The sequence below is a fragment of the Protopterus annectens genome, chromosome 1.part0 (assembly GCF_019279795.1).
Source record: "Protopterus annectens isolate FY-2018-M chromosome 1.part0, PAN1.0, whole genome shotgun sequence".
Lineage (NCBI taxonomy): Eukaryota > Metazoa > Chordata > Ceratodontiformes > Protopteridae > Protopterus > Protopterus annectens.
The window spans coordinates 591,242,959-591,265,060 of NC_056725.1; the positions used below are offsets into that span (position 1 = coordinate 591,242,959).

Here is a 22,102-nt window from a genome sequence, read left to right on the forward strand (position 1 = left end):
CTATACAAGACATAAGAGGAATACATTTATTCCAGCCCTCAGAGAATGTCAGTAAGCAGGTGTGTGAGATTCAAGCTGCTGTATCCAGTTTTTTTCCTGGAAGGTCAGTCATTTCTTGATGCAAATCATGCCAAGGAAGAAGTTTGTCCAACAAAAAAGTGAGCTGTCAAACAGAACGGGATTCAGGTTTTTATTCTGATAATAAAGCTCATAGAGAGACTATGCCAGTGAAACCCTTTTCAGTGTTCTAAAAGAAAATGCCTGACAGAAAAAAGCACAGGACAACACTAGAAGAACCAGGAATATATTCAAAATGAAACAGAGAGTAGAGCTTGGCGATGGAGAGTAACAGGAAGAAAACCAGCAACTCAGAAATTAATGAAAAAAAATGTGGTATTACAAAGCATCAGTCACATCTGTGATGTATGTTGGGACAAGAAAACCTGGAAATATTGGACTTTTTTGACTTTGTTAAACTTGTAGGGAATGTAAAGCATATGTTTACTTGATGTCATTAATGTTTGGATGAACAGTAGGGAGAGGGGAAGAGGAAGAAAAGAGGTAACTGTAAGTAAAACAACTTTTGTCCTTAGCAGTATTTTTATAAAACTTGGCATATACTGTAGGTTATAAAGTAAATCTTTTTCAGTTAATTTTGTGTGTAATAGGGATACTAAAGTAAACAGGTACTCATTTTTTTTCCTCCTTTCTTTCTTGATCAGTTTTACGAAATATAGGCATTGCAATGTAAAAAGATAAGAAAGCCTGGAAAAAAATGCATGAAATAAGTAAAACTGGTATACTTGTTTTTACTTTTGCATAAGGGAATGACTGGAGCAAGGCCTTTGGCTTGATCTAATAACAATGTTTAAGGGAAAACACGTAAATAAAAGAACATTGAATGTAATAACATTTTTTAGCAAATGTTCACAGTGCAACAGTGAGAAGCTTGTAGCTGAAGGCAACTGTGCATCTGGTTCTTGTGCTTCAATGGAGACAAGCTGATAAGGGGGATAAAAACAGAATACTCTTTTCTTTCAATGGTTAAAAGAGAATGTTTTCTGAAAGCATTCAAGCTATTTTCTATATCTAGGAGAAGAAGAAAGATGAGCCGAAAACAGACAGCACTTAGTAGAAGCACAAGCTGTACTATGTGTCTTTGCATGGATAACTTTCATTACAGATTAATTCAAGCCTGTGAGTGTAGTCAGTCTGGGACAATTGTTTCTATTAAGAGGGTTAAACTTAATTATTAGAAGATATACATAGTTTTGTGCTTGTTTAAATTAATAGGTTGTGGAAGTATTCTAGGGGTATATTTTTGAGGGTTTTCATTGAAACAAAGTCTTTTAAGATAAGACACGGGTTCAAATGGATATGACAAAAACAACTGTATAAAAGATCAACCTGACAAACAGTGTGTGTATGTGACACAAAAGCTAAACCTAGCCATTTAAAAAAAGCTGTTAAACATAACAGGCGGAAATATTAACTTCTTATAATACTGGCAACACTTTCCATATTATCTTTGAATGTGAATGCTCTCACAGGTATATACAAAAAAGAAAGTGTAGTGAATCATATTAAGAATGCAGGGTACCAGTAGCTATGCTACAGTAGACACATTTGGAAAGAAATGAGCTTGCACATTTGATAAAGAAAGGATTTCAAAATGGTTATTCAACAGAATATCTGGGGCAAAGGACAAGGGGAATACTTTAATTGCTAGAGGAGCTCCAATAGTGATAGAAGAGGGGGAAATATAATAATGGTAGATTTGTAATAGTAAGAGGTTACTGTCAATGAAGGAAGGTTACCCTGGCACGTAATTTATATTCCACATAAAACTACTACTACAACTGAGCTTAACAAAAGTATTGGAGAAATAATCAGCTTTCAGCAGAGGAATATTACTTGTAGATGGGGACTGGAATTTGATTTGCAAGTGTGGATGTATCTGGGGGCCTAGAAGGGAAAATATAACAAAAGAGGGTAGATATTTGAAGAAATGTATGAAAATACTTAGTGTGGAAGATATGAATTCAGCAGTAGGAGCTTGGAGAGAATTTACATATTATTCCCCAATGTACAAAAACTGGGTTAGGCTTAAGAGAAATTATACTTCACAGAAACATGTGAATTTAATTGAAAGTTTTGATATGCATCCAGTAACTATTTCAGATCGCACACCAATAATAACTAAAATAAAAATGCAGGGTAGTGAAATAAGTCAGACATTTGCACTTCCCCCACATATCTGTTAAACAGAGAGGAATTGAAAGAGTGAGTAGAGGAAATTCCTGAGTTATTAGGAAAGATGGAAATGTCTTCAGAAAATATAGCTAGGGAGTGGAATAAACTGAAATGGGAGTTTAAAATTAGGGTAGAAATAAAAGAAAAAGAGATATGGTAAAGAAGTAACAATAATTATTTAGAGAGACTAACAAAGGTTAAGTATTGCAGAATAGCAGAAATTTCACCGAACAAGAAGTACAACTACAGAGTACTAAAGAGAAAATGAAGGACCACCTTGATAATATGATTGAGTTTAGACATATTTCTGATAAGCAACTGTTTTTGGATAATAACTCCAGAACACAAAAGCTTTTAGCACAACGGCTCAGGCAATAGAAAGTAGAAAAGTTTATTGCCAAACTTAGGGCACCTATAACAAGGCAAATAACCAGAGATCCAGTAGAGGTATTAGAAATATTTCAGAAATGTTATGAACTCTGTATAAAGCAGAGAAATGTTGAAATCAAGAAAAAGTAAAAAAGAAAATGTTTGTTGAAGACTTAGTTATGCCAAGGTTAGATGTAGATGAGGCTCAGTTTCTAACAGGATAGGAGAAAGTGAGATAAAAATGGAGATCTACGGAAATTCTCCAGGAATAGATGGGATACCTGTGGATGTTTTGGAAGCTAGGAGGGGTGAAGGTAATAAAGATCTTTAAGGTTTTGTTTAACAGTATTTTAAAAAGAGAAGTACCAACATCCTGGAAAAAAGCTGAGGTGGCTGTAACACCAAAAGATGGTCAAGATGATCAGAGCCACCTTCATATAGACCCATTTCAATTCTAAGTCATCATTATAATGTGTTTGTAATGGCTAAATAAATGACAATGCCAAACTTGATAGATATGGATCAGTGTGATTTTGTGGAAGGGAAGTAAACATTTGCTAACTTAAACAGAACAATGATTATCCAGAGGAAGCAGAATATAAGAAAGTAACCACTGTTGTTGGCAGGTCTTGACACAGAGAAAGCATTTGGAAAATGTAAGCTGTAATTTTATGATTAGGGAATGGAAGCATTTGTGTTCACTGATTAAAATATTAAGGTTGATTAGGAGGTTATATGAGTGGTCAGAGGTGAAATTTAAAGTGTAGAGGAGTCCTCTCTAACAAGTTATATTTGAGTAGAGGAACCAGGCAGGTGTGCCCTCTTTCCCCTTTATTTGTGTTGTATTTAGAACCATTTGCAAAAAAAAATCAGGTACTTAAATTAAAGGATGTAAGTGGTGTGATATTCAGGAAAAGTTGGCTTTAGTTGCAAATATTATTTTGTACCTGATAAAACCAGAACAGGACATTTGAGTGTTGTGGAACATTCTGAGACAGTTTCAAGTCTTTTCAGAGTACAAAATTAATGAAGATAAAACAAACGCAATAGCTGTAAACTATGTACCCACTCATAAATTGGTTCAGCAGTACCCATATTTATGGGGACATGATAGAATGAAGAAGTTTGGAATACAGATTAAAAAGGATTCTGTTATGGCAGCTAAGGATATGTGGAAAGAGACTAAACAAAAGATAATACAAAAACTGAGAAATTGAAAGCTCTGTTTTATGGATAGTAAAATACAAGCAGTGAAATGTTTTTAGTGCCTTTAGTTTTATACACAGGTCAGGAATATTTTTGTCAGCCATAGGAGTAGCTGTAGATAGCAATTAATAATGAGTTGAAGGATTTTATCTTGAAGAGGACGAGGGCAAGAGTGAAGTGGGATAAAATGATCCTTCCATAGAACAAGATGGTTTGGGATTACCTGATTTGATAGGGAATTTCAGTGCTGCACAGTTAAGGCTCATACATAGCACAAGAGCAAGCTATAATTCAAAGTGACAAGGGATGATGGTGAAATTGGGGTGGGTGAGCTCAAGAAATAAGAAGAGACAAGGATTTTGGATGCAGACCCTTACGGAGAGTAGCAGTAATCATACAGAATGTTATATTCATAAAGCAGCATCAAGTATTATAAGAACTAAGCCAACATGGGAATGGAGAAAGGAAATTCTGCTGATAGGGATGAACACATTTAGGGGTATAGAGAATAGGCAAGAGGGGACAGGATTTTACTGGAGAAAATTGGCAAAAGAACCAAGATATTGGGAGCAAATAATTAGAGAGGGATATGTAATAGAATAGGAAGAGACTGAGAATTCATTTAGACTGCAGGCTAGCGATTACCATCCATATTGAGGATTGATATCAGAGTGTAAACAAAGAGAAGGAACTAGGGGTATCCTAAGTGAAAGGCCAGCACTGGTAAAGCTTTTGTATAATCTAGAATAGAAGCTGCTGTTAAAAAAGGGATAATTAGTAGGGCGTGTAAAATATTGCATGATAATTGTAGGAATCAATCAGAAAAGGTTAGAAAGGATTGGAAAGAGAGGCTGGATAAGCAGTTCACAAGGAAGCAATAGCAGGATGTATGTATGGCTTCCAAATATGCAACAAAGTCTAGAAAATGTAGTACCTTTGCTTGGAAGGGTTTACATAGGTATTTTTCTACCCCAAGCAGACTCCACAGAATTATTCCTCCTGTAGATTGCAAATGTTGGAGGTGTGATTGGAAAGAAAAAGATAATTGGTAACACATTGTTTGTGACTGTAATGAGTTGGTAGACTTTAAAACTTTCTGCAGACTACTCTGTCAGAAATACTTGGTGACCAAATTGGTGTAACTAAGGAAATGATTTTTGTCGAGCTTCGATACAGAATCGGAAATGCCTAGACATAGTAAGCTAAGTTTAAGTCTGGTGGCTGCCTAAAAAAGCAATTACTAAAAAATGAAAATCAGAGTCTAAACCAACCATACTAGAAGTAGTGAATATTGCAGCAGAGATTAAAAAAAAAAGGCTGGAAGTGGGATCTTTAGAAAAGGGTTGGAGAACATTAAATAGAAAAAATAGGAATTGTAATATTTGATTGACAACGACTGTATAGAAGAGTATATGTCATTATAATGTTAGCCATTGAAAATGTTAGCATGGTTTGTTTGCATTTATATAAAGATATGATTGCCTGTCATAATTGATATAGAGATGTTTGTTGTTTAAAGAAAAGCTAATTAATATTACTAGTTGTCATTTCTCAGTTTCTATTTTCACACTGGGAAAATTGAAGTTAAGTTGTTAATCAGTGAGCAGCCATCTTGGAATTCCAAAAAGGTAGGATAATTATGTAGGTACTTGACATAGCTTGTATCTTCAGGATTTTTTCGGTCATTTCTACTTCCAAAGAAAGACTTAGACTTGTTCTGACCAGGCTAACTCTATTTTTTTCTGTATACTTTTCCTAGGAGTTGAACTTCTTGCCTTCATGTCTGCTGCTCAGATCCCTCCTTTCCAGGGTTATATCTTTTCCTCTGTCATTTTAATTTCTCCAAATCTTTTGGCTTCCTAATACCATGATGGGAATGGATCCCTTTCCTAAATCAGGGTAGAATTAAAGTTCATGAAATTAGTATTGTTTCAATCTTTGATGTTTACAGGTGCTCTGAAGACTTTTGGCTATGTTCCCAGTATTGACTCCTCCTGTAATTCATACTGAGTTGTATGCATTGGAAAAGTATCTAAATATGACTGTAGATTCTTTTTTATTAGACCCATTGCTCCTGCTGCTATTGTAACTTTATTTCCTATTTATTTACTATTTTTCTCAGTTTAATTTCTCTGTCTTGTAGGTTTCTTACACTGTGACATGAATGGACCTCATTCCTAAGTCAGGGTGTGATTAAAGTTCATGATATTAGTATTATTTCAGTCTTTGAAGTTAGCTAAATGTGCTCTTCATAGCACCAGCAGTGTGCCCAGAACTGACTCCTTCTTTAATTCGTATAGAGTTACACATATACAGTGGATATAAAAAGTGTACACACCCCTGTTAAAATGCCAGGTTTTTGTAATATAAAAAAATGAGACCACAATAAATCATTTCAAAACTTTCCCCACCTTTAATGTGACCTACAACCTGTACAGTTCAATTGAAAAGCAAACAAATCTGTTAGGGGAAAAATATAAAAAATAAAAAATGTACAATAAGCTGGTTGCATAAGTGTGCATACCCTTAAACTAATACTTTGTTGAAGCACCTTTTGATTTAATTACAACATTCAGTCTTCTTGGGTACACACCTGCCATCAATTAAAGAGACTCTGATTAATCCCAAATAAAGTTCAGCTGTCCTAGTAGGATTTTCCTGACATTTACTTAGTTGCCTGCTACAGCAAAAGCCATGGTTCGCAGAAAGCTAACAAAGCATCAAAGGGATCTCATTGTTGAAAGGTATCAGTCAGGAGAAGGGTACAAAAAAATTTCCATAACATTGGATATACCATGGAACACAGTGAAGACAGTCATCAAAAAGTGGAGAACATATGGGACAACAGTGATGTTGCAAAGAACTGGATGTCCCTCCAAAATTGATAAAAAGACAAGACAAAAACTGGTCAGGGAGGCTGCCAAGAGACCTACAGTAACACTAAAGGAGCTGCAGGAATTTCTGGCAAGTACTGGTTGTGTACTACATGTGACAACAATCTGCCATATTCTCCATATGTCTGGACTATGGGGTAGGGTTGCAAGACAGAAGCCTTTTCTTACACACAAAAACATCCAGGCCTGGCTAAAATTTGCAACACAATACATCAAGACTCCCAAAAGCATGTGGGAAAATGTGTTATGGTCTGATGAGACCAAGGTTGAACTTTTTGGTCACAATTCCAAAAGGTATGTTTGGTGCAAAAACAACACTTCACATCAAAAAAAGAACACCATCCCCACGGTGAAGCATGGTGGTGGCAGTATCATGCTTTGGGGTTGCTTTTCTTCAGCTGGAACTGAAGCTTTAGGCAAGGTGGAGGGAATTATGAACAGTTCCAAATACCAGTCACTTTTGGCCCAAAACCTTCAGGCGTCTGCTAGAAAGCTTAAGATGAAGAGGAATTTCACCTTTCAACATGACAGTGACCCCAAGCATACATCCAAATCAACAAAAGAATGGCTTCAACAGAAGAAAATTAAAGTATTGGAATGGCTCAGCACAAGAGATGCCCTCGCAATCTGATAGATTTGGAGTGCTTTTGCAAGGAAGAGTGGGCAAATATTGCCAAGTCAAGATATGCCATGCTGATAGACTCCTACCTAAGAAGACTGAATGCTGTAATGAAATCAAAAGGTGCTTCAGCAAAGTATTAGTTTAAGGATGTGCACACATGCAACCAGCTTATTGTACGTTTTTTATTTTTTGTATTTTTTTCCCTGACAGATTTGTTTGCTTTTCAACTGAATTGTACAGGTTATAGGTCACATTAAAGGTGGGGAAAGTTTTGAAATGATTTATTGTGGTCTCATTTTTTTATATCACAAAAACTGGCATTTTAACACGGGTGTGTACACTTTTTATATCCACAGTAGGTAGCATATCTAAATACAACTGTAATTTTTTTTATGAGACCCATTGCTCCCACGTGTTTGAAAATCTTGGTATTTTATGACTTTGTGTCTCTCTGCACATAAGGCATTGTAGTCACAGGGTGTAGCAATTTCAATCCCACTATTGTCTTATTTTCATGGACTGCTATATCTGTTTTTCCTGTATCTGTTTTCTGAACTGTTGTTAATGGGTGATCCCATCCAATATAAACTTCATCATTTTGTATAATGCTTTGTAGCTTATGTTTCCAGTGCTTCTCAGCTGTTTCAGTAGTGTAATGTTTGCACAATCCCCAGTGGAACAGTCTTACAACATTGTTATGTCTTTCAGTATATAGGCCCTCTGCCATTACTGTATCACACTCAGCAACAAGATAAAGACTATTTGATATTAGTTTAGCTGCACAGTAATATATCATATTTCTAAGTCTTTCGACTTTTCCTGGTTAGGGGTCGCCACAGCGGAACTCCAGTCTGCTTATGATTGGCAGTGGATGTTTACAGTGCCGAGTTGCCAGCCCAACCTTCAAAGAAGGCACCCTCATTCACGCTCGCACCTACCTGCATGTCTTTAACGTTGCTCCGCCCTCAGGGAGGACATGCAGACTCCACACAGAAGGCGCTCCAGCTGAGAATCAAACGGGAGAACCTCTTGCTGTGAGGCGACAGTGCTAATCGCTGCACCACCGCAGCTCAGTAATATATTGTATTTAATTCTGTTATATCACATGAATTTCTGATAATAGTCTTGATTACTGTGTTCATCTGTTTTATCAGACTTTTAACATTTTGGGTCTTATTTACCTTCTGTAATATATTTCTTTTAGCAGACTTAATATTTCTATCCATTTCTATTAAATCAAGCAACTCTTCCTTTAGATCATTTTCTTCTAAGCTGAGGGCGCATTCTTTGCTCTCTGTTTTCTGTGGACATTCTACAGAAAGTTCCAGAACATCTAACTGTGACACACACTTCAGCTGCATCCTACGTCATACATTGTTCTTTCATATTGGAACCCATTGGCCTATCACTCCAAAACATTGATTGCGTCAGAGTTGCTACTGGTTCCCACTCCTTCCCTTGCTGTGCAACTCCAGCTGAACTTTTGTACTGGTTTCCTTCTGAAGGCACCAAAAAAATAATCATTTGGCAAATGCTCAGATGCTTCCTGTTTCTCTTTAATGTGGGGCTCATTGTTCCACCATACTCTGACGTTACCTGAGGTTGATTTTCTAAACTAAATCCTTCACGTCACACGTAATCCATAACTTCAGTTTCTATTTCTTTAACTTTTCCATTCCTATTTTTTGTATTGTGAAATTTTCCATACCTGGATACCTTTGCCTGCATTTCCCTTCAAATATCATGGGCTGCTTTTTTGTATTGATTGGTTTTGCTTTCTCCTTTGCATAAATATTGCACCGTCTTAAATCTTTTTTTTTCCCCATGTTGCTATTTCTTCAGATTTCTCCCACTCCACTTGTTTCTCCTTAATTTGAGGACTCATTGTTCCATAACGCTGTGACTTAACCTGTGTTAGACTTTCTAAACTAAATCCTCCACTTCACAGGTATTTCATAACTTCAACTTTTATTTGTTTAACTTCTAGTTTAATAATCTTGTATTCTACGTTTCCTCTTTCTGATCCTTGTATTGTGAAAGTTTCCATGTGTGGGTGTTTTTGTTTGTATTTCTCTTCAAATATCTTTGGGGCTGTTTTTTGGTATTGATTAGTTTGGTGTTCTCCTTTGCATAAATATTGCACCAAATCAGATCTATTTTTCTTTCCCATGTGCATATCTCTTTTTTATACCTTTCAAAAATCTTTGGGTTTTATTCTTTATATTTTCTCACTTCCTCTGTCACTTTTCTTCCCAAGCGGCCCAAAGTTTCTATGTCTATGTAATGTTTTTTTATGGATATGTTGTACTAATGAACATAATTTTGCATTTGAAGCTTTTGATAGTTTTTCTTGTGCAACTATTTTTTCCTCTAATTTCTGTCTTAATCTTTTGAATATTTTCTAACTGGAAATTCTGATGGTCTTGCATAATAACAATACACAGTTTCTTCCTTTTCCTCAGTAGTCCACTCTATCATCTTTGTGGCTGTTTTTTTGACCCATCAGTTTTTGTGTTTTTTGTTGACTACTACTTCCTTCTACAACAGGGGGCCATTCTCCCTCTGAGCCAGGCCTAACCCCATTCTAGGTATGCTTCGGTGTCTTGAGGATTGTGCACTGTAATTTTTTCCAGTCCTGGCATTGGGCACTTTTTCATCCTGGGAGTTGTGCGCCTAGCTGTTTTTTTTTATTTTTAGCCTACCACAGTCCATGCTATATCCTATATAAAATACTGTGAATTAAATTCCAGAAATATTACTCTCCTTTTCTTGCTGATTCTATTGCCTTTCTATTTGGACCCCAGTAGGAAAGACCTATGAATGCAGACTGACTGTCTGTGTGTGAGACCGTGTACAAAGTGCATTATTAACATTAGTGTTAGGGTGTGCTTTTAGGCTGAGTCAGATGATTTCTCTTCAGTACAGTTCACAAAGTGTTTCTAGAGGAGTGCTGGATGGCAGTGTGAAATTTTGATGAATAAAAGACTAGCAAATGAGGTGATGTAAAGGATGTACTGTTAATATAGGTGCAATTTTTTTTTTTTTTATATGTACATGTGAACTTAATAAGTGAATGACTTGTTCTTTTCGTTCTGCTTTTGTAAAACCGTTCTGTTAAATGCTGGCATGGTTATCATTCTTCCTTTTTATACTCCATAGGTTACTGATGCATACAAGGAGTATGATTTTGGAAAGGTTATCCGTTTGTTACTTGCATTCATTACTCGAGATCTGTCTAGTTTTTACTTCAGCATCATCAAAGACAGGTAGGCAGCATTTTTCATGCAATACCCTGTTAAACAAATTTGGCTTTGAGTAAATATATTTCTTATACTGATTTAGCAACTGGTTTTGATCATACAAGTTTTCCTGATTTATTAATATGGTGATACAGATATTTGATGGTATATTTTTTATTTTTCTAATAATGCAATTACCTGTTAGTAATACCTCCACTTGTACAGAAAAGATATTTTCATGATAATTTTATGGCTCTAGCCGTCCACCAAAACATAAGGTTTCATAGAAAAAAGAACACTTAGGCCACATAGTCAGCTTATTTACCCTACCTGTTTGTCAGAAAGCTTTGCCTACTCCTCACAAGAATTCCTTTGTATCTGACTAAGACTTTTTTTTAAGTTCTGTTTTCTATGCACATCGTGCTGATCAACACTGCCCTTCAGATTCCTCAGTGATTTGCTCTTTCTGTGGCTAATTGAAATGTGCAGTATGGGGATTAGTGCCTACGTGAACCATACAGTATGGAGATCAGTGACTAAGTGAACTGTACAGTATGGGGATCAGTGACTAAGGAAACCATGCAGTATGAGGATCAGTGACTAAGTGAACTGTACAGTATGGGGATCAGTGACTAAGTAAACCAAGCAGTATGGGGCTCAGTGGCTAAGTGAACCGTGCAATATGGGGATCAGTGGCTAAGTGAACTGTGAGTATGCAGATCAATGACAAAGTGAACCGTACAATATGGGGATCACTGACTAAGTAAACCATGCAGTATGGGGATCAGTGACTAAGTGAACCCTGCAGTATGGGGATCAGTGACTAAGTGAACCACACAGTATGAGGATGAGTAACTAAGTGAACCGGGGATCAGTGACTAAGTGAAATGTGCAGTATGGAGATCAATGTCTAAGTGAACCATACAGTATGGGGATCAATGACTAAGTGAACCATGTAGTATGGGGATCAGTGACTAAGTGGACCACACAGTATGAGGATCAGTGACTAAGTGAACCATGCAGTATGGGTATCAGCGACTAAGTGAACCCTGCAGTATTGGGATCACTGACTAAGTGAACCATGCAGTATGGGTATGAGTGACTAAGTGTACCATGCAGTATGGGTATCGTTGACTAAGTGAACAGTGCAGTATGGAAATTAATGGCTAAGTGAACCATACAGTATGGGGATCAGTGACTAAGTAAACCCTGCAGTATGGGGATCAGTGACTAAGTGAACCATGCAGTATGAGGGTCAGTGACAAAATGAACCATGCAGTATGGGGATCAGTGACTAAGTGACCACACAGTATGAGGATCAGTGACTAAGTGAACCATGCAGTATGGGGATCAGTGACTATGTGAACCGTGCAGTATGGGGATCAGTGACTAAGTAAACCATGCAGTATGGAGATCAGTGACTAAGTGAACCATGCAGTATGAGGATCCAGAGAAGATAAAAAAGAGCTAATGGTAGGCTAAAAGGAAGAATTCTAAATTGAACTTTGAAGATTTAAAGAACATTACTGTAAGAAAAGGAGAGAATAAAGACTGTTGTTGACAAAAATGGCTTAGGCTGTGAAAGTAAAAAAACAGCTAAATGAGAACTGTATGCTTGCAAATGATGTAGGTGGTGAAAACAGTGAAATTAATAAGACTAACTGTGATGAAGAGTATTGTTTTATAACAAATGATAGAGTAGACATTAGTGAAGAAGAGGCGAGGTCTTCAGATTAGGAAGGAAATTATATGATAATAATTGGAGATTCAGTTATTAAAGGAACTGATACTCACTTTTGCAGAGGATAATGTACATCAATCAGTGTTATGCCTTTCAGGAGCAAACATACAGGATGTGAGTAGGGTATTAGGATGTCTAACAGTATTGAATTACTGAGCTTCTTTTTTTCATGCTGGATCAGATAATCTCATCATTAAGAACTGACTGATAATATTTAACTTAAAGCCCTCTTAGATAACACAACTTTACAGGTGTTAAGAGTTATTTTTCACAAATCACATTTAGAAAGGAGAGTCTGTTTAGCTTGAATGAAAAGATTTTTTGGGTAAACACCTACATGACAAAAATAGCCCAGATTAAAAAGTGGGAATGTATACAAGTTCCAGGCATAATCTTGGGCACATATGCATTTAAACAGAATGAAGTCCACATTTCAAAATAAGAAAAGATAATTTTTGCAGCAGATGTACTAAAATATTTGGCTAACACTAAACAGGGCTCTTGCCAGGTCAGTTGTTTAACCCTTCACTGATAGGATATTTTGATTTATTTTGTGAAGGTTATTAATGCAAGGAGCAGTAGTAATCATTGTTTACTGGAATATGTACTGTGTTTACATAATCTTTTTTAAACACCTTTCTTATTATTCGCTTTAGACATGGGCAAACGTACATTACCAGAAAAAAAGCAAACCATATTAACATTTTTTACATTTACATACATTATTCATCACATATGTTTTCTTTCTTTCTTTGTAACTGTCATCAGTCTAACATTATATAGGTTCATAGGTAAATATTAGGCTATCAGTCTGCATACTCTTACAAGCCTAGCCAACAACCAGAGGTTAGAATCAAACTATGTGCCTTGTATTTCTGAGGTAAAGACTTTAACCATTATGCCATCTCCACCCCTTAAAACTCAATGAATTCAACATCTGTTGTTGAATTCCTTCATCCCCTTAAACTTCACTACTACTCCTCCTGAACATTATTCTGCCAGTATTTTTCCCACAGTTTCCATTTATTTCTATGTAATTTGCTTCTTCCCTTTTCTAAAGATCCTTCTTCCAGTTGTTTATTTTCTTTTATAGTATTTAGTACTTCAAATACAGTTGGTTTTGGCTTTGATTTCCACTTTCTAATAATTGCTTCTTGGTAGCCAACAGAATTACATTTAAGGCCCTACTATTTCAAAGCCTTTCAGATCCCATTTCCTAACTCAGAAGAATAGTTTCTTTAGTCACAACCATTTGTCCACCCAATATTTCTGACAGAGTACTCTGTAGGGAATTATTAAAATCTGCCAACTTGGGTCTATATTATAACATTGAAGTTTTAAAACTTCGAATGTTATAATATCGAACCCTTTAGAGTGAAAACTGACAATAGCGAAGCCTCGGAACATCAAAATTTTACCTAGGGTAAGATTTTGGTGGTCCATTCTGTGACGTCGCTCTTTACAGCACTGTGGTGCGATGGTTACAGACCAGGTTTAGGGAAGTGAGCGAACGTAGGTTACGGATTGGGTTCACGTAAGTGTGGTGCGATGGTTACGGACCGGGTTAAAGTAAGTGAGCGAACAGTCTGGGGTAAGGTGAGTGTGCAGTAGTTAGGGACTTTAGGGTTAGGGCATGGGTGAGGTGAGTGTGCAGTAGTGACAGACTTTAGGGTTAGGGGCGGGTTAAGTGAGTTAGGGTTAGGGCGTGGGTGAGGTGAGTGTGTGAGAGTTATGGACCTTAGGGTTCGGGTTTGGGTTAAGGTAAGTGGATAGATAGTAGTGTATGTACAGTTTAGTATAGGGTTAGATGTAGGATTTTAAGTGTATGTTTGTGAATTGCAGTTGTTTTGGTGTGCTTGTGTTGTGTGTGTGTGTATGTTTCTTGAAAAAAATTCACTGTTCTGAGTGTTCGATGTTATGATTGTTCGACTGTAATGGGTCGATATTATAACATTCGAAATTTTGAGCATTCGATGTTATACTATAGACCCTGCCAACTCATTACATTCCTCAAAATTATGTTCCTAGTTGCCTCTTCCTTCTCCGATCATACTCCCAACATTTGCTATCTACCTGAGGAAAAATTATTTCAAGTCTGCTTGGGGTATAAAAATACCTATGCAAACACTTCCAAACAAAGGTCCTAAACCTTCTGGACTTCGGTGTATACTTGGGAAGCATACATATGTCCTCCTATTGTTATGCTGTACATTGTTTTTCCAGTCTCTCTCTTCCCAATCTTTTTTAACTTCCTCTGATTAATTTTCATAGTTATCATGCAACGTTTTATATGCCCTTTTAATTATCCCTTTTTAAACAGCAGTTTCTGTTCTAGATTCAAGTAAACACTCTAAAAGAGCAGATATTTAATTTAAGATTCCCCCTATCCCTTTCCTGTGCCTTGCTTATACACTTATACACTTGATATCAATCCCTGGTTGGGAAGGCAGTCTTGCCTGCAGGCCAAACATCTTCTTGACCTCATTCCAGATTATTACCTTTCTGTGTCTAGTAATTTGCTCCAAATACATTTGTTCCTTTGCCAGTTTTCTCCAGTAAATTTCAGACCCCTATACTTGACGTCATCCCTAATGGCAATATCTTCTTTCTCCATTCTTGAGTTGGATTGGTTCTTAGAATGCTTTCTACTACTTAGGAATATAATATTCTGTATGATTATTATTATTCTCCTTAAGGATCTGCATCCATAATCCCACTCTCTCTCTATTTCTTAAACTTCCATTTCATCATCATCTCTTTCCATTTTGAATTCTAACCTTCTGATTGCGTTTTATATATATATGAGGCTTAACTGTGTAGCTATAAAATATCCCTTGAAATCAGATAATCCTAAACCACCTAGTTTTGTTGGAAGGAGCAGCTTATCCCACTTAAAACTTGCCCTCTTCCCCTGCCAGATAAATTCCTTCAGCTCTTTATTAATCATTGTCCACAGCTTCATCTCTGTTTGATTAAAATATACCGGACCTCTATATATGGTACTGTCCATATACAAGACCTACAGATTTCTCAGTTTTTGTTACCTCGAGTCTTTTTCTACATATCCATAACTGCCATAAAAGAAGTATTTTTAATCTCTGCTCCTAAATACTTAATTTTATTGTGTCCCCATAAATAATTGATATTGCTCAACCAATTTGTGTATGAGTACTTAATTTATGGCTATATTCTTTGTTTTACTTTCAGTAACTTTATGTCCCTAAAAGAACAAACTGTTTCAAAATATTCCACAATAGTGAGTCATCATTTTATGGATTTATGAGATTTAAAATAATCTCATCTGCAAATAAAACCAGTGTTTCTTAATTACCATACAAATTAAAGTAAATAAAGGGGAAAGGGGACATCTCTGCTTGGTTCAAACACACCTTATCACAAGGGAACATTCCCATTTTAATTATTCCTTCTGATCCTCCTTATGTCTTCCTAATTAACCTTATTATATCTGGGAAAGCAAATAACTGTATTGTTCTACTCATAAAATCACAACTTACTCTGTGGAATGCTTTTTCTGCATCAAAACCTACCAACAACAGACTTCCAAGATGGCTGCCCATTGAGTAGCAGCTTAATTCTGGCTCTCCCAGTCTGAAAACAGAAACTTAGCAGAGAAAGCCAGTGGACCCAGATTTCTGGGTAAATTTCGGTAACTAGTTAGTAAGTGCACTGCCTAAATGCCAGGAGAAAAGAAACAAAAGACCTGGAGGAAAATCAGCTACAAAAGTTGAGGAAAAACACACACTGGGAAAAGTACTGCAGTTCAGAAAAAAGCAGTGCAAGTTCCTGACATGACTTCCAGTAACCTAGAGGAAACTATAAAGCAGCTACACACAGACCTGGTTAAAATAAACCAAACACTGATAGAGTATATCAACACAAACAGTAAAAAAATGGAAAAATAGAATATTTGAATAGATATTCAGATAAGGTGACAGAACTGCAAAACTCAGAGGTTGAAATGAAGAAAAAGCTGTCTGAATATGCGACTGCACAAGAAGTGATGTTTCAAAAAATAATAGAATGAGAGACCAGAGCATGTAGGGAAAAAACTGAGATTTTCTGCTGTACCAGAGAAGCTGGAAGGAACAGACTGAATTCATTTTATGAAAGCACAAATAAGCAACTGGACTGGTATTCCACAACAAGAATGGTTTATTAAAAGGGCACATCATGTGTACGCTTCAAACCTGGTTGTAAGAAAACAGCCTAGACATTTAATAGTAAAAATGCAATTTTACCAGCAGAATGAGTTGATTCTGACAAAACTGTGGCAGAAAGACAAAGTACTAAAAAGGGAAGACAGCAGTGTGTTTATGGAGAATGACTGCTCATTGCACACCAGGCAAAAGAGGAATACATTTATTCCATTGTGCAGGGAATGCCAAGAAGCAGGCATAAGATTCAAACTGCTGTACCCAGCTATACTCAAAATATTTTTCCCTGGAGGAACAAAAACAGTAAGAAATACAAAAGTTTTCCAACAAAAAGTGAGCCATGAAACAGAAGGAGAGTCTGATTCTTGTTCTTTGGTGATAAAGACCACAGAGAGACTGTGCCAGTGAAACCTTTCCCAGTGTTTCAAAAGAAAATGATTGAGAGAGGGGAAAAAAAGCACAGAAGTTGACTAGAAGAATGCACTGGTGATGAAGCAGAGACAGGGTGTGTGAGACGAAGATGAACAGGAATAGAACAAAAGAAGCTGGAAATATTGGACTTTGTTAAACTTATAGGGGACTCTAAAGCATATGGCCTACTTCAGTCATTAATGATTGGAGACTATAAATCAGTAACTTGGAAATTGACAAATGTGGGATTACAAATCAGTATATGTGTGAAATAGGACAGAACAAGAAAATCTGGAAATATTGGACTTGTTTGGACTTTGTTAAACTTGTAGGGGACTCTAAAGCATATATCATACTTGATGTCATTAATGATCGAAAAAATACTCAGGAGAGGGGAAGAGGAGGGAGAGAGTTATCTGTATGTAAAACCAATTTTTCTTAACAGTATTACTTAAGTGGTGCATGACTTTCTCTGCATGTTATAAAGTAAAGTTTTTTCAGTTATTTTTAAGTGTAATGGGGTGCTAATGTAAGTAGGTGCTTTTGTTTATTCTTTTTATTTCTTTCTCCTGTCTTCTCTCCTTCTCCTTGTTTAGTTTTAAGAAATGTAGGCACTGTAATGTAAAAGAGAAAAGGGGGTATCTGGTTAAAAGATTATAACAAAAGAAAAATTGGTGTGTTTTTCTTATTCTTGCATAGGGGAATGGCTGTGTTAAGGTCTTAAGCTTTAAGTAAATGAAAAAGAATATTGAATATTATAAGTAGTGTATCTGAGTCTCATGTCATAAGCAGACAATCTGATAAAGAGAAATGGCTTGGAGAAAATATTTTCTGAAAAAATTGTGTTTTCCCAGCTGAGCGAGCTATAAAAATAAGGCAAAACCAGACAACACTTAAAAGAATCACAAGCTCTACCATTCTTCTTAGCATGGATACACTTTCTTTCTGTTTAGCTTAAGTCTATGGATGTGACTGTCAGTTTAGAACGTATGTTCTTATTAAGAGGGGTAAAACTTCAATATTTGAAGATGTACATAGTTTTGTGTGTTGTTATTAAGTTAGTAGGTTTTGGGGAGTATTAAGGGTGTGAGTATTTTTATTTGAGGGTTTTCAATAAAATGAAAAGTTCTGCAAGATGTGACATAGGCTCAAATGAAGATGACAAAAAACAGTTGTATAAAAGATTAACCTGCCAAACACTACATGCATGTAACACAAAAGCTGGAACTAGAGACTTAATAAAACAGCTTTAAATGTTAATGGTCTTATAAATCAATCCAAAACAGAAAGTGTAGTGAACTGTATTAAAAAATGTAGAGTGCAAATAGCTATGCTACAGGATACACACTTGGAAATAACTGGACATGTGAATTTGATAAAGTATGGTTTTCAGGATGGTTATTCAGTGGAATAACTGGGGCAAAGAAAGAGAGGAGCACTTACATTAATTGCAAGAGGAGGTCCAATAGTAATAGAATAGGGGAACAAAGACAGTAGTGGTAGATTTGTAGTACTAAAGGGCTACTGGCAAGGCAAGAGGATTACACTGGCATATATTTATATTCCACCGAAAACTGCTATGATGGAGCTTAAGAAAATTCTGGGAGAAATAATCAGCTTTCAGCAATGAATATTACTTATAGGTAGAGACTGAAAATTGGTTTGGAACAGTGAAAATGTGTCTGGGGGCCCCAGAAAGGGAGCTAATAACAAAGGAGGGTAGATTTAAAAAAAAAAATGTATGAAAATATTTGGCATGGAAGATGTGAATTTAGTACTTGCAATTTGCAGTGAATTTACATATTCCCCAAGGAAAAACTGGGCTAGGCTCGACAGAATTTACATTTCACAGGAACATTTGCATTTAATTGAAGGTCTTGATATGCATCAAATAACTATTTCAGAACGTACGTCAATAATTAAAACAAAAAACAGGGTAATGAAATAAAAAAATGAGATACTGACACTTTCCCACATATCCATTTAAAAGAGAGGAATTTAAGGAATGAGTAGTAGAAATTATACAGGAGTTATTGGAGAAGATAGAAACTTCTGAAAATATAGCTAATGAGTGGGATAAAATTAAAATGGAATTTAAAAATAGGGTGGAAATGAAAGGGATATATGGTTAAGAAGTAACAAGAATTATTTAGAGGGACTGACACATAATAAAGTATTGCAAAATAGGGGGAATCTCACAGAACAAAAAGAGGAGAAACTACAGAATGCTAAACAGAAAATAAGGGACTACCTTGATAATATACATGATTGTAGAAAGATTACTGTTAAGCAACTGTTTTTTGATAATAACTCTAGAGCACAAAAACTTTTAGCACAACAACTCAGAAAACCGAAAGTAAAAAGAACTGTTACCAAGCTCAGAGAGCCCTTTACAAGGATGATAACTAGGGTTCCTGTAGAAGTATTAGAAATATTTTAGAAATAATATGCAATTCTGTATAAAGCAGAGAAATGTGGAAATCAAGAAAAGGTACAAATGGAAATTTTTGTGGAAGAATTACATATGCCAATGCAAGACGGAGAGGCCACTCAATTACTAACAATTAGGATAGGAGGAGATTAGATAAAAATGGTCATTTATAACTAATCTACAGCTAAGTCCCCAGGATTAGATGGCATTCCTATGAAAGTTTGGAAGCCAGGAGGGAAAAAAAACTGAAGAAGATCTGGAATATTTTTTATCAGTATTTTAAGAGGAGGCATACCAGCTTTGATGCTGGAAGAAAGCAGTAGTAGCTGTACTACCTAAAGAGGGTAGTGATCCATTAGATCCAGCTTCATACAGGCCCATTTCAATACTAAATCATGATTATAAAGTGTTTGTCTGTAATGGCTAAAAGAATGGCAAATGTGTTGCCAAAGATAGATATGGATCGATGTGGGTTTGTGGGGGGTAGGCAAACATTTGACAACATAAACAGAACAGTGATGATCCAGAGGGAGACAGAATATAAGAAAATACCACTATTGCTGGTGGGTGTTGATGCAGAGAAAGCATTTGACAGAGTAAGCTGGGATTTTATGAGCAGAACAATGTAAGCAAGTGCATTCCCTGATAAAATTATATGGTTGATTAGGAGGATGCATGAAGTGTCTGAGATGAAAATTAAAGTGGGTGGGGTCCTCTCTGATAATTTCTGCTTGTGCAGAGGCACCAGGCAGGGGTGACCTACCTCTCCTTTGTTATTTGGATTATATTTAGAACTATTGGCAGAGAAAATAAGGGATTCAGAAATTCAAGTATATAATTGGTATGGTAGTCAATAAAAGCTGGCTCTATTTGCAGGTGACATTATTTAATACCTGACAAAACCAGAAAGAGTTTCAAACATTTTCAGGATACAAAACTAATGAATCAAAAACAAAAGCAGTAGCAGTAAATTATGTATCCACGTACAAATTGGTTCAGCAATATCCATATTTATGGGGACATGATACAGTAAAACGAAGTATTTAGGAGTATGGATTAAAAATTATACTGGTGCGGCAGCTACAGATATGTTGAAAGAGACTAAGCAAAAGATAATACAAAAACTGAGAAAATGGAAGCTCTGTTATATGGATATTGGTAATAAGGTAAAAGCAATTAAATGCTTTTAGTCCTTTTAGTCTTGCACAGTGCACATTGGTTAGGCATATTTTTATCAACCAGAGAAAAAGTTGTGGATAAAAATGCTTTTAGACCTTTTAGTGCCTTGCACTCTGGTTAGGCATGTTTTTATCAACCAGAGAAGAAGTTGTGGATAAAAATTAATAAAGAGCTGAAGGGTTTTATCTGGGTGGGGAAGACAGCAAGAGTCATGTGGGATAAGCTTATTCTTCCACTAGAACAGGGTGGATTGGGATTACCCGAGTTGAAGGGGTATTTCAGAGCAACACAGTTAAGGCTTCTATACATAGCACAAGCAGAAAACTATATTTCAAAGTGGAAAGAGATGATGATGAAAGATGCGGGAAGCTCAAGTAACAGGGAGAGACTGGGATTTTAGATGCAGACCTTTAACTAGAATACAATAATCATACAGAATATTATATTCATAAAGTAGCAGAAGGTCTTTTAAGAACTAAGCCAACACAGGAATGGAGAAAGGAGATTCTGCCGATAGGGATGACTGCAATTATGGATACAAATAATAGACAAGAGAGGGTGGCAATATATTGGAGAGGCAAAGGAAATTGAATGAGAAGATGCCAAGAACTGAGTTGGACTGCAGGCTAAAAATTGCCTTCCATATTAAGGATTGATATCAGAGTGATAAGCAAAGAGAAAGAAAGGGGGATCCTGAATGAAAGACCAGCACTGGTAGAGTTTTTAGCAGAATCTTGAACAGAAGTTGCCGTTAAGAAAGGAATAGTTAGTAGAGCATATAAAATATTGCATGATAACTATAAGAATCAATCAGACGAGGTTAAGAAAGACTGGGAAGAGAGATTAGATAAGCAATTTACAAAGAAACAATGAGGCGTATATGTATGTCTCCCAAATATGCAACAAAATCTGGAATGTTTCGGATCTTTGCCAGGAAGTGCTTATAGTTATTTTTATACCCCAAGTAGACTTAAGAATTTTTCCTCGGGTAAACAGCAAATGTTGGAGGTGTGATGGGGCAGAAAGAGGTAACTGAGAACATATTTTCTGGGAGTGTAATGAGTTGGTAGACTTTAAAGATTCCCTGCACACTGCTCTGTCAGAGATGCTGGGTGATCAAGTTGGAGTGACTAAGGAAATTATTTTTTTTTGAGCTATGATACAGAATCAGATTTGCTTAAGTATAGTAAGGCCTTGCTGAGTGTAAGTATGATGGCTGCCAAAAAATCAGTTACTAGAAGTCTACTCCAACTTTTACTAGAAATATTGAATAGTAACAGAGTTAAAACAACTGGAACTGTGATCATTTGAAAAGGGTAGCAGCAAATTGCATAGGAAAAAATGGGAACTGTGGGATCAGTTCATGCAGAGGAGGAGCGAGGTTTAAAAGAAGGCAGGATTTGAATGAGCTATATAATGGCTGATTAACAATGACTGGATATGTTAAAAGTGATGTATAATGTTTGTAGCTACAGTTGTGTTGACTGGGTTTGGAATGTATAATGTTTGCAACTGAGATTGTGTCACTATGGCTTATTGTCATTTATATAAATGTAACATGGCTTATGTCATACATGATAAT

The 22,102-nt window shown here is 36.2% G+C and overlaps 1 protein-coding gene across 1 annotated transcript in view; it reads left to right on the forward strand.

Annotated features, from left to right (window-relative positions):
- Nucleotides 1–22,102, forward strand: part of IARS2 (isoleucyl-tRNA synthetase 2, mitochondrial) — a 1,410,425-nt gene that overhangs the window by 1,114,562 nt on the left and 273,761 nt on the right. Inside the window, exon 19 of the mRNA XM_044061644.1 lies at nucleotides 10,504–10,610. Within this exon, the coding sequence (XP_043917579.1) occupies nucleotides 10,504–10,610 (107 nt within the window). The remainder of the gene's footprint in view (nucleotides 1–10,503; nucleotides 10,611–22,102) is intronic.